Source organism: Mercenaria mercenaria, chromosome 8 (assembly GCF_021730395.1).
Source record: "Mercenaria mercenaria strain notata chromosome 8, MADL_Memer_1, whole genome shotgun sequence".
NCBI classification, from domain to species: domain Eukaryota; kingdom Metazoa; phylum Mollusca; class Bivalvia; order Venerida; family Veneridae; genus Mercenaria; species Mercenaria mercenaria.
In genome coordinates this window covers 24987560-25001670 of record NC_069368.1, presented here as the reverse complement: position 1 = coordinate 25001670, position 14111 = coordinate 24987560, and the positions used below count along the sequence as shown (strand labels likewise).

Below are 14111 nucleotides of genomic sequence, written 5' to 3'. Positions count from 1 at the left end.
GTTATATGATAGTCAAACTATAAAAACAGAAATCCACATTTAAACACTACTCATAATAATAAATGACCATAAGCTTTGCAGTTAGATGTCTAAACTGTAGACTTCAGACTTTTTTGGTCAACATTGCACTTTGAAATACATGTATACGGTAGACATTCTCGATTCTTTAACCACTGGATATTAAGTAAAAACCATGTATAAAAAATTTTGCCGACAACATTTAAAAAGATCACATTTAATACAATGTAATTAAATCAGTTTCTTTTTCTCCTATCGATTTTCTGTAACTGATGTTATGTACAATGTATTTCACTTTTCATTTTCTCTGAAAGTCCTTCACACAAGCACACTTAGCTATACTAAATTTTGTACTTATTTGTGCATGTGCCATGCAGAGTATCATTCGTTATGTCATAATAGTAGTAATTTTTGCCCACTTATTGTGAAACACCATGGTTGAACCACAGCCTGTGCTAAAAACTGAACCAGCAGTTTGTACCATTGAATTTCATTGGCCAGTTACATATGGGTAATTGCAAATCATGGAGTCAACTAGATTTATTCCTATGGTCCAGGTTTTTTCACATTCCACATTCATCGCTGCAACTGTGAAATCATTCTCTGTACAGTCTAGCCTAGCTTATCAAATTGTCTTTCCCCATGCTTAAGCCAGGTGACCACTTATTTTACTTTGTGGGTTTTCGGATCAAACTGTATGGCTTATAAATTGGACTGTATAGAAATTTAATGTTACAGCTTGTAAATATGTCCATACAACTGAATATCATCATCATCATCATCATCATAACTTGTGTTACTTATCAGTTAATGTGAAAGTTTGAAGTGTGCGGGTAAGTGGTTCTCAAATTACTGAACAGAAACTATGTTCAAGGCTCAGGCCTTTGACCTTCAAGACTTTCACCTTTGACCCCTAAGACAACAAAGGTTATCTTCTTCATAAGCTTAATCATGTTCAATCAAGTTTGAAGGGTATGGGTCAGGTGATTCTCAAGTTATTGAACAGAAATCTGTGACCTTGAACTTAAACTTATTGTCTTCAACAGTTATTATAAACATCAATGGTTTAAATACTAACAATGCTTGTGTCTAGTAATTTGAATGCTGGTGAAAATACAATTCAGAAAACTGGCGTTCAAAAATAAATAACTATGCATGCACTGTTTTAACCTTGAATGTAATAGTTATTGTAACAGGTATGCCTAATTACTATAATTCTTGTGTCTAGTACTGAAATCTGGTGAAAATTACATTATGAAAGAAACAGTGATTTTTCTAAAAAAAAAATTTTTTTGACTATTCATGCAGTGTTTTATGGTAGAAATTTTAACTTACAGTAAGCTTAATAAATAACGCTGTAATAGAATTATCTTGTTCCTCCTCTGACTTTAAATTGAAACAGGATGTTATTATATACATTGTAGAATAAAACTATAATCATTCTATCAGTGTAAAAACTCAAACTTCTGATTGATGGATCCTGAACTCAAGAACAAAACTGACCAGTCACAGGACTGCCTTTGGAGACTTGTCTCCAAATTTTTGGCCTTGAGATTTTCCTTCTTTGGAACCAATAACCTTTCAATAGTAAAGTTATGACTTTTCCTGTAATTTAAATGTTGAAATGATAACATTTACAACGCTTTATTTGACCATATTAAAGAGGTTGGGTCTACTTTCTATTAGAAATCACTACAGCACCAAATCCAATGTGGATTTTTTAATATTAGGCAGATTTACGAATGATTATCTCCGTTAACTCACCTTTGGTTGTTTTCTTAAGTTTGGCGATAACTTGCAGCTGGTTACTGTTCCCCTGTAAAACAGAAAACATGGAAATGAGAAGTGAAAATTGATTAAGCACTTTTTATAGAATGATCAAAGCTCATCTGAGACACATTGCAGCATTTGTCTGCTGTCTGTCTGCGGTACAACATTCACACACCAAACATGTTTCCTGAGATAAAGCTAGTTAGCTGATGCAATACAATAACCAAGACTAATGTGACCATTAAGGCAGAGTATTTAAAAGGTCACAATGTTCGATTGGCTGTGATTGTTTACATACGCCACGTTATTCTAAAAACATGTATCTTTTACAAAGTTGCCTGTTATATGATGTTAGATCTATTTCTTTAAAAGTACTGTAATGATTAAGTTGATATGAAAGGGGAAAAATACAGATTGTAAATATAAAGAATGCATTTTGGCTATGCAGCTTTTGACATTCAAAAACTTTAAACAGCCCAGATCCAGACAGTAACCGTAAACTATTTATTCCTCCGTATAGAAAGGTGCAGACATATGCAAGTTTTTTCTCTAAACCAGTTCAGACCCAATTCTTCTATCTGCAACTTTAAGACTGTTTGCAGTGATAAGTTTTATACATGAATTTTCTTTCTAACTGAATACGAGTTTCAACCAAGAATGCATTTTCAAACTTACAAAAAATAAGATTGTAAACCAGTCTACATATGCAATTAAGCCATTGGTCAAATTCAAAATTGTGTTACAAAACAGCCAATCAGATGCTGTAGATATGAGCCTGGTCAAACAAAGTTTTACAGCCTTGGAACCAGGAATTTTCTAACACATACCTATCATCTCCAACAATGACTATAGGATATTGAGGGTTGAATTCTAGATGTGTGAGTTTTGTCTTCTTTTTCTGTGCAACCATCTGCTCACAGAGTGGCTCGTATTTGTTCACATTCAGATCATATACAAACAACTGAAACACAATACAATATCTCATTACTGTGAGATTTAATGAGATTTTTCTCTTTGTTATAATTGGAATCACAAGTTTATTTTATTTTACAGATATCTGAGAACTAATTGTATTATTTTCAAACAAAGCAATTCATTTATCTGTTACAGTTAAAAATGTCTTCAATCACGTTTTAAAATATGCAAGAATTTCACAAATACTTTAAAGCACCAACATCTTCATTTTGTTGGGTTATATGGACACAATTCTGGCCAAATAGCAAATATCAAAGTTATCGATGGTGGGTAAAGGACCAGATGCAACTCTAGATAGAACCATATACATCTGTGCCACAAAAGCTTGCTACATGCATGTCGAAGTTATTGTCCAAACAAAATCGGATGGATACATGCATACACTTAACAGCCAAGTTGATGACTTTGTCAGGCTCATTGCAAGCAGGCTAGAAAAAAACAACTTGTTTCCCTGCTTCCTGTGGAGTTCTGGTCTGAATTTTATTCAAACTTACAAGTGTTTACATTCAGCAGCATAAGCACTTTAGTTTCAGCAATAATTTACTAACCTTGCCATCAGCAGTGACTGCAGCAAATACTGTGGAAGAAAAGGGTGCCCAAGCAACATCACCTACGGAGTTATTCAGGTCAAATGTAAACAATGGTTTCCTGAAATAAAATGAAGACATATTCAAGAAAAAAAGCACAGGAATAAACTATTCCGCTAAAACACACATCAGCTCAAAGGCAACATCAAGACACACTCATAACATCAGAGCTGACATCATCATTAAAGAAAGTAGTCCAACTGTTGATTTTAATTCATATCAAATGGGAGTCAAATACAAGCTGTATATTCATATTCATAAAGAGAAACAAGATGTTTACCTAGTAGCACTATCAGCAGATTCATTTTTGTCACTTGCAGATTTATTTCCTCTTTCCCAGATTTTGACAGTCCAGTCAGCACTACAGGTTATGTAGATATCTGGATGATATGGGTTCCAACGCACCTGTAATATACATGTGTGTTACTTGAAAGACTAAACAAGAAGGTTTCTTTGGGTCCAGTGCCATTTATAATTATATTTCTGTTAGATTATGTCCGCAGCATTACTGGATTTTCAACCAGTGGCAGTAGGCAGTAACAACTTGGATCTCTGCAAGTCAAAAACCAACTTCCCAATGCTAAGTCACTTTTATTCTATTTCTGCTCATTTTCCATCACGAGGATACAGTATCTGCATGGTAGCACACACTCCCCTGTGTATTAACAGTCATATCTTTAATATATGCAATTAAAACCACAAAGTTATTTTTGATTACCTGTCACTATAAGAAAGGTGTTAAGGAAATGATACTGAATATCCAAGCACTATTTCTACAGACAACTATGTTGCCTTAAACATAAACCAGCAATACCAGTAACAAGGTTGCCATGGCAACAAATGACATACTTTTAAAACTGAGTGGCTTTAACAATCTGTGACTTGAGAAATTTCTTATAAGAAATAATTTCATGTATCAAATCTCTACCCAACCATAGATTCTAAGAGTTTGAAATACTTTTGCTTTTATTTTTTTTATTTTTTTTTTTGTTATCTCATTTTTTCTTTACACAAAATGGTTAAAAAACTTACAAGGGCTTTGATACTACAATGTACATTTTTTGTGGTATAAAAATCAAGTGACCACACAATAACAAGTTAGACAAAAAAATGTTCAGATTTGTAACATATTTTGCAGATTTTACCTTGTAAACTGCCATATTGTGAGCATCCATCGAGTCAAGGAACTGACTGCTATAAGCTTTAGAACATGTGTGAATCTTTCCTTCTTCAGAACCAACAACAAACATATAGTCATTCTTCTTATGAAAGTCAAATGCAGTTCCACATCCTGAAATATACGGTAACTGAAACTGAATCAAAGTATGTTACTAGCACTTTATAGACTCTTCTGAAATATTCTTAAGGAATCTATATTAGTAATCCTCATTATATTTATTGATGCAGCACATAAATAAGCTGTTATAAAATAAACATTTTCCCTGTTGTTTTTTTTCTGTAAATGCCAATTTCTGTCCCCATTTGTCCTCAATGCCTATTTCAAATTTCCTTTTTTTCACTTTCTCTTGAGTTATTTGCAATGACCGATCTATTTACATTTCTATACAATGGCTCTACTTCCTAATTTTTTCTCTGTAATGTCTCCATTTCTTTTCTATGTTTCTATTAAAGCACTGATCCTCCATATGGGTTATCATTCACACCCTTATTCTGTTATGACCCACTTTCTTCTCCACGTATTTTCAGTGGCAATGGTACCATTCTATCACTATGTCTGCTGTTACTTTGGTACCTTTTGATTTCTTTGCTGTTACCATGGTGTGTAACTATGGTACCTTTTTATGCTCCCGGCATCTACTGATGTGGGAGGCATATAGTGATTGTCCTGTCTGTCCGTTCGTCCGTCCGTACGAGGTTAACAAAATTGGACACGTTTCGTCTATCATCAATAACCCTAACTAGAATGACTTGATACTAATGCAGATGTATCCTGTGACCATTCCTCATCTTCAGACATCATCTGACCTCAGTTTGACTTGACCTCGTTTTCGACAAGGATGCCACCGGGGGCATCAAGCGTTTATTGAACACAGCTCCTTGTTATTTCTATATTGTCATTATGATACCTTTCCATCTTTTTGTAACCATGGTTATTCTTGTTCCATTACCATGTTCCCTTTCAACATATATGTTTTCACCTTGGTACATTTTGATTTTTTTGCGACCACTACAACTTCTTTTATTTTATATACTGGCACGCGAGTAGTCCCCGGACAGCAGTAGTCACCGGACACGTTCCCGCAACGCTCTAATTTCGCGATTCGTCTACATATTTTTATGCCTAATCATACAGACGTTTGTTTTGGAGAAGTTTATCAAGTTTATTTTTTTATAGGTAATCATATGCATATAATAATCGTGGAAATCCTTCTGCATGGTTACTTGTTTACATTTTCACTGGAGGGGCTTCCGTTTTTATTGCGCATGCGCAAGAAAGGCCCGTCTGGAGGGTTTTAAAATTAAGGCTACATGTCTTTACTTCACGACTAGCAGACGATACATACACGTTCAACTAAAAAAACTTATTTTCTTTGTGACAACAATACTAATATGCCAAAATATTTCATAATTTGTTCGATTAATCAATTATTGCCCGTGACTTAAGCATGATTATTCTATTTTTATAGCGCAATTTTCCGTGTGGCTGGGACAAATAAATTTGACTCAAACGTTTGATCTTTTTACAGTTATATAAAGTATCATCTGTGTTTTTCATAATTGAAGCTCATATGGGCAGTTCCCAATAAATATGTTCATGAAATAATAGTGTCCGGGCATTACTATTGAGCATGTTAAAATTTGACGTTCTACAGACCCCTTTTCGGGCCTCGCTTATTCCCCGCGAACGTGACGTCATTTCACAGGAAAACCCCTAAACTGGTAATACCGGAGCTAAGGTATTTATATATGTTAATCGTTTTTATTTTTGATATTGTTTAAGCTTTTGGGGACGAAATATATGTGATTTCTGTCCGGGGACTACTTGCATGCCAGTACAGATGCTATGACTTGTTTCAATTCTTATATCACCATAAATTGCATTCATTTATATGCAACTGCAATGACTGTTTTCCCATTTCTAAGTCATTGCCATGGAATCTTTTATTTTATATGCAGACTCACTTTCTGTTTATTTCACTGCCAAATTTCCTTTCCATTTCTATGCTGTAATGATGCCTGCAGATACCATAAATCCTTTCTATTTTTATCAGCTGCTTTTTGTTCATATCGTTACCATGTTTCCTTTAGATTTTTAAGCTGATATTACTACTTACAACTGGCAGATGCCATGACCACTTTTGCCAATTTCTATGATACTGCGATGCCTGCTTTCAATTTATGTTCTGTTGTTATGATTCTTTTCCATTTCTTCTATGTCATAACCAAAATTCCTTTTCATTTATAGCCTTGCCTTGACTTATTTCAATTTTAACGCTGTTGCCACGTTTCTTTAAATTAATGTGTTGGGGCAATAATGCCTACATCTATATCTATGCTATTACGGGTAACCATGGAACTTGCCATCACCATAAAAACTTTCTCTTCCTCTGCAGTTACCATGGTATCATTCTTTTTATACACCATGGCCATTCTATGCTATTGCAAAAGTATCTTTCTGTTTCTGCTGTAACCTTGGTATCTTAATACCTCTAAATTGTTACCATGGTAATTATTAGTTTTATCCTATTAATATGGCTTGTATCCATATGTTCTGAACACAAATTTTCATTTCTGTGTTGCCACCATGGTGTCTACAGGTCTATTTCTATGTTGTTGGCGTGATTAACTTTCTATTCATTTACTTCACTATAACTGGTATCTTCTATGCTTTCACCATGGTTTCTGTCTACTCCTATACTGATACTAAGGTACTTTCCATTTCTATGTTGTTACCAGAGTTCCTTTACATTTCTTTGCTGTCAATACAGTACCTTCCTGTTCCTATACAGTGCCCTGCAAAAGTCCTAAGACTTTCACTTTATATGCAGATGTTATGACATTTTTCTACTTCTATAATTGTTCATTGACTCCTTTTTTAATGATATGCCATTGGCATAACAACTTTCTTATGTAGTAGCCATGTTTTCTTTCTGCTTAATATGTTATCCCCATTACTCCTTTCAATTTATATGCAGATGCCACGACTTGTAACTTTCTATTTTTATGCAACCGCCATATTCCCTTCCCTTTATAAGCTGTTGCCAAGACTCCTTTCTATTTATATGCTGTTACTTTGACTTTTTTTATTTCCATAATGTCTCAATGTTTCTTACCATCAACATGCAGTTGCCATGATTCATTTCCATTTCTATAGCATTGTTATGAATCATTTCCATTTATATGCAATCGCTTTGACACTTCTTCCATTTCTATGCAGTTGCCATGTTTTTTGCCACCATGTTTCACTTCCATGTCCATGCTGTTATCTTGTTTTCTCCTTTTCTTTCTGTAGAAACTTCTTTACTTCATCATACAATGACAGCAACTTGACACCTTCAATTCTTTTCAGCCTAGTTTCAACATTCAATTCAAAGGCAAAAAAAAAAACAACAAAAAAAAAAAAGAAATCCGTACCAATTGTTTGGATTTTGGTTCCATCAGGACCCTCAGCTGGAGCATCAGGCATGGCAAGCTTGATCACATCTTGGAATGTTAATTCGTTCTGAAAAGTAAAATTTAAAAGCAATTATTTCTGGGTATAGATACTATGAAATCAAAAACACTGATATACATGTAGATGATAATTGTCACTGACTTAATCACTGCTTGTATCCATGAAACAGTCAAGTTTTTTTAACAGAAACCAAGAAATTTTATGCAGACAAATTTGCGAGCCCTCACACTGTCATAAAGCTTTCAACAAGGATGGTCAGGTCTACCCCCTAGGTTTAAACCAAGCACTTATACTGACAATGAAGGACAGCAATTAATAGTAAGTCTTTCCTTTTAAAAGATGCACACTTAGTCTAATTAGCTGTAAGTTTGCACACATGTATTCTACCTAACAGATCATCTTCTTTCTCTAGGCTTTAACCATGTCCATTGACTCAATTAAGTTAAATCTATGCACTAAACTATAAAACTTGGTTTGGAGACTATTTTAAAATGTGCAGATCTGACTGGCTACCTTTCAGCAAAATGATACAATCAATCAATTGTAAGCTGCATTCCTGCCTCCAAACTTGATTATATAATCTTGAAGTAAAATAATCTCAATAAAATCATTACCACAAAAAACATGTCAGTAGTTCAAAATGAACAGACAATACCTTTATGATTGTCCAGTGTACTATCCGTCCATCTGAGGAGATTGAGTAGAAATTGTGGTTGTTTTCTAGATCATCCTTCTGCCATCTCACCTACAAATTATCATGACATGAACTTTAGTCAATAATATCTCTCCTGAATTTGCCTATAAACAATTCCTGTACCAAAGCTTTTAACTAAAATCAGTAGCATATACATATATGCCAAGCTCTAAAAATACCACATCAGTCTAAAAATATACATTGATAGATTTTCCAATAATCAGCTTTGCTTATTCATGCTATCATACACATTTAAGTTCTATTCTACACCCATTACTGAACGGAAATAGGCTGTTTATAATCTAACATTTGTATTGTCACGATAACCTCATTTAAAACAAATAAATCTTTTTATAACACACTTTTTGTGCGTAATGGCATTTCAGTGAAGTTCTGAATTCTGCCCATAATTGAGCCGTGCCATGGGAAAACCAACATAGTGGCTTTGCGACCAGCATGGATCCAGACCAGCCTGCGCATCCGCGCAGTCTGGTCAGGATCCATGCTGTTCGCTAACAGTTTCTCCAATTCCAATAGGCTTTAAAAGCGAACAGCATGGAGCCTGACCAGACTGCGCGGATGCGCAGGCTGGTCTGGATCCATGCTGGTCGCAAACCCACTATGTTGGTTTTCTCATGGCACGGCTCAATTATCACGCAATATGTAAGGTTAACACAGTCGAGTATGTAAGAATGTTACACCAGTTGTAGGCACAGAACAGATTATCCAACTTGAGGATACTGTCAGGCTGTAACTCTGCAAAGCCTCATTACTGCCAAACAGTTGTACGAGAGTCGGATATTCCAATTTACATCAGCAACAAAGTATAGACATTTTTTTGCATACTTACTAATGACCTTCTTTTAAGCACATTTTTCTTATTGTAGATTATGAATTTAAGCTTTATTTCATAAATTATGCTATTCATGATCTTATTGCAGCTAAAGAGTCATCTTACACACTGAATGGTAAGGCAAACTTTTTTCAGCTGTGGTGAAAACACTGGGAACTCCTGTTTAGTATGCAATAATTGATAGTCAGTATTATCTTCTCACCTGCCAGACTGGGTCTGTATGTTTTCCATTTTTGGCTGTACATCTATGCATTGGTCCATCTTTCTTTTCTACATTGTATACTCCAACACTACCATCATAAAAACCGACACACACCATGTACGGGTGTTCAGGATGTACGTCAAGACACATGACACCACTGTCTGTCTCGTAAATGTTCTCTGGGAAAGAGGGGTTCTTCAGGGAGTAGAACAGAATCATTCCACCTGCTTGCTTCATGAAGTCATCTGTTAACAGTTAAACATTGTGCTATATTTCGGTTTAGTTATGTACTTTTTGACTGCTACTAAATAAGAAAGATAAAACTTTACAACAATTTAATAAATATACAACATAATTGCATTGTTATTCCATAAATGTCTGTAAAAGAGATACTAATAATATATTACTGTAGCAACCACAATGTTGCCATAGCAACAATAATTTTGTCAAACTTAGAACAGTAACTAGAAGAAATTTTCCTTCATACAGCAGTCCTCTTAACAACCACAATGTTGCCATAGCAACCATATTTTTTTATAAAACTTGAGAGTAAACTAAAAGTAAAGTCTCTTCATATGTCATCATAGCAACAATAACCATCATTAAACTTGAAAGTTTATTCTATAATCCTGTACCAACCAAACTGTTGCCATAGCAACCAGAGTTTAGATTAAACTAAAAAAAAATGTAAGACCTAAAGTTCCTTCAAACTTGTTTTCTTCCAACTAGAATGTTGCCATAGCAACCATAATTTGTTTAAACTAAAATGAGAACATCAATGTAAAGCTCCTTCATACTATAGTCCTCTACCAACACAAACTTTGCCATATCAATTCTGATTCTGATTCATTTTGAAATAAGACATAAAAAAGTAATAGCAACAACAATTTTGATTTAAACTTGGAGGCTATTACTGTAGTTCTCTGTCAACAATAATGTTGCAAAAGCAACCAGAGTTTTGACAGAACTCAAAAGAAAAATACAACCAAAAGTCCTTTCATACTTCTATACTCTACCAACTAGAATATTGCCATAGCAACCATACATTTCATTTAACTTAAAAGTATATAAGACATAAAGTCCCTTTACACTATAGATCATTATCTGATCTATACTGGCATTTTAAATCTGTTTAAAATTTCAATATATAATATCTGATATACATAATTACATGTAGCTTACCAAAATAACAAACCTGACCTCCTTTTTCCCACTACAATGTACTAAAATTAACCAAAATTTACAAACACTGTTTTCTTTTAAAAAAAACCCAAAGACTGGGATCACAATTGGGACAACAAAGCCCCTTCTCAATCAAAATGAACCAATGCAATATTTGCAACCAAATTTGAAGAGGAACTACTTACATGATCCAAAAGACACTGCAAACAGATCTTTATATTTGGGGTTCCAGCAGAGTGATGTTACAGCCAACTTCTTTGCTTTCTCATAGCTGAATTTCCATAGCGGCAACAGTGTACCCTCGTTTTCACGATACTCATCAGACGGATCTTCCCAGTATTTGAAATCTAAAGGCAAAAGGTTTCAATAATTAAATTCAAGAACATATGTCTCACATGCCTACTCCTAACATACAATACAAGAGCTGTCTGTTGACAGCGCGCTCGACTATTGGAAGAATCGATGGAAGTATGGTGTCAAAATATTACCAGAGATTTTCAGACAAAAGAAAAATAATAGATAAGACAAACAATGCACCTGTATTTGTGGATTTGGATAAGTCTTGCACTATATGGCAATGTGTAACCATGATGGTAAGCAAGTGTTCAAAGTTTCAAAGCCATATATCAAACAGTTAAGACAAAATATGCAATGGTTTGCGAAACTTAACTAATTTCTAAGTCAAAAAGGGCCATAACTGAGCTAAAGTCCTTGTCCTAGTTATGTAGTCTTGCCTACATATGTAGACTATGATGGTAAACAAGTGGTCAAAGTTTCAAAGCCATATGACGAACAGGTTAGGCAAAATATTGACTGGTATGAAAAATTTAACTGATTTCTAAGTCCAAAAAGGGCCATAATTCAGCCAAAATAGTTGACAGAGTTATGTACTCCTGCCTATAGATGGAAATCATGATGATAAACAAGTGTTCAAAGTTTCAAAGCCTATGTCAAATAGTTTTGACAAAACGCTGACTTGTAAGAAAATTGTACCAATTTCCAAGTCCAAAAAGGGCCATAATTCAGCCAAAATAGCTGACAGAGTTATGTACTCTTGCCTACAGATAGAGACTGTTATAATAAACAAGTGATAAAAGTTTCAAAGCCATATGTCAAACACTTTACACAAAATATGAACTGGTATGAAAAACTTAACCAAGATTTTTAAGTTAAAAGGGGCCATAATTCAGCCAAAATCCTTAATGGAGTTATGTACTCTTGCCTAAAACTGGACATGGTGATGGTAAACAAGTGTTGAAAGTTTCAAAGCTTTATCTCAAAAGACTGTCTAAATGTGGACAGTCTGGTACCAAAAACTTAACCAAGGTGTGACACTGACGCCGACACCAACGCTGACGCCGTGGTGAGTAGGACAGCTCTACTTATTCTTCGAATAGTCAAGCTAAAAATATACCATGAATAATGATTATGAAACTCTGATAAAATTACACCTAAAATGTCAATGTATGATGTCATTTGTGATGTCACTTAATGTTTGTCCTAATGAGTAATATTTCATTAACATCAATATTTTCAATTCTGATTCGGCTAAAGAAAGTTACTGTGAAACATTTAATTGCTGGGCATAAAAGTTTAAGGTTTTCATGAAAACAGCTATTTTGCAAGGATATAAATTTGTTGATGATGACTTTTTGAACCAAAAAATGTGTGGGTCTATACCTACCCTGTGCTATGTCATCATATGTATTCTGATTCACCATACGTTCTATAATCTTTGATGCCTTAGAAATTCTAGAAACATCATCTCCCTGGAATAAAAGAAAGTTAAAAGTTGGTCAATTCCTGAAGAATGAGAATATCTATATACAATGTAGTAATGTTTTATAAATATTATTTCTTTGAATAACATATCCATTTAATGTCACGCAGGCAAAACAGTTTTTGGACATGGCAAATGCTTCATAAATCCCTATCAAGATCTGAACAAAGAGTAACATTTTGTAACTGTTTATACAGATATATGTATATTCAATTATTTATTTTGACATCCTATTCTTAAATACATTTGTTAACAATATGTAGGCAATACAGAGGGAACACACATATATATGCTTAAGAATTTTTTATCTTTTCATATCCATATGGCAGAGAAAGGATTTTAAAAAAGTTAATTGGAAAAAAGTTGATGTTCAAGGAAAGAGTTATTACTAAAACTTTGTTACATCAAACTTCTCATTTAATCCTTTATTATCTGTTCACTGAAGTCTAGAGTGAGCAAGCACTAAAGAATCTAATAAGCAAGCCCTTATTTTCTGACAGGAGAATAAATACAGCAAAATTAGTTAATCTTTTGAAGTTTAATAAACTGAGTACATTTAGTGTTTTTGGTATCAGAATTCTGCTTAAGCCAGTGTAAGAGGGTCCGAGGTGCGTTTCCCATTTCATCATCCCTCACAAACAGACCAAATCAAATCAAGTTTTGCTTGACCCTGCTTTATGCCTAAAAAGATTTTCTGATGGATTTTATTGAATTTTTGTCAAACCTCTCTCTTAGAGCAAGCATTTTGAAAGAATACTACAAAAAGGCTTCATTCTTGTAAGAATAATTATCTTGTTCAATGGCATGATTTTTCAACTGAATTTCAGATCTTAGAAGTATTTCTTTTAGACTGCATACCAATTACCAGAAATATATATAAATATGCCTTAAACTTTGTGCTAATCCTTCTGTTAAAAGCACAAACATAGTACATGGTATTAAGATTTCTTTTGATGTCAAAATTTGTTCCCCTTTTCAATCTGTTTCGAGTCCAAAAGCAGAAAACTGCATGCAATATCTGCTGTTCAAAATGTCTGGTACAATGGAACTCTCTAAACCAAAAACAAAGCCTCTAGACCAAAGTAAAAGGTTCTTTATGAGTTTACCATATTTTCTACAGGAGAAGAACTTATTCTGGATCAGGACAACTGCTCAGTAAATTGGAGGGGTCTCCAGTTTTCATGGACTACAGTTTAGAGAGTTCCAATGTATTTTAAATCTGCAATGATTTGATATGCCATGTATATTAAAAACTGGCAAACAATTAACTAAATAAGAGATTCTGCAATTTTTTACTTCTACTTCAGGTTTTTAAGAACGTCACTACATGCATTTAGAAAACACATTAATCTATGAAAATGAAAAAAGTTAATCACACTCAGTTAGGTCAATAGAAATAAAATTTCGTGTTAGA

At 34.1% G+C, this 14111-nt stretch overlaps 1 protein-coding gene across 4 annotated transcripts in view; it reads right to left on the bottom strand.

The window, feature by feature from the left end:
- The window catches only part of LOC123522847 (dynein intermediate chain 2, ciliary-like), a 37213-nt gene that overhangs the window by 2291 nt on the left and 20811 nt on the right, over positions 1-14111 (bottom strand). For 3 of the 4 annotated variants that reach the window (XM_045300317.2, XM_045300314.2, XM_045300318.2), the window contains 10 exons: positions 12602-12689; positions 11103-11264; positions 9736-9980; positions 8642-8731; positions 7947-8034; positions 4496-4641; positions 3631-3755; positions 3312-3411; positions 2616-2749; positions 1783-1834 (listed from right to left, as the gene is read on the bottom strand). In XM_045300317.2, coding sequence (XP_045156252.2) covers positions 1783-1834; positions 2616-2749; positions 3312-3411; positions 3631-3755; positions 4496-4641; positions 7947-8034; positions 8642-8731; positions 9736-9980; positions 11103-11264; positions 12602-12689 — 1230 coding nt within the window. The remainder of the gene's footprint in view (positions 1-1782; positions 1835-2615; positions 2750-3311; positions 3412-3630; positions 3756-4495; positions 4642-7946; positions 8035-8641; positions 8732-9735; positions 9981-11102; positions 11265-12601; positions 12690-14111) is intronic. The other variant, XM_045300315.2, reaches the window with a different exon arrangement.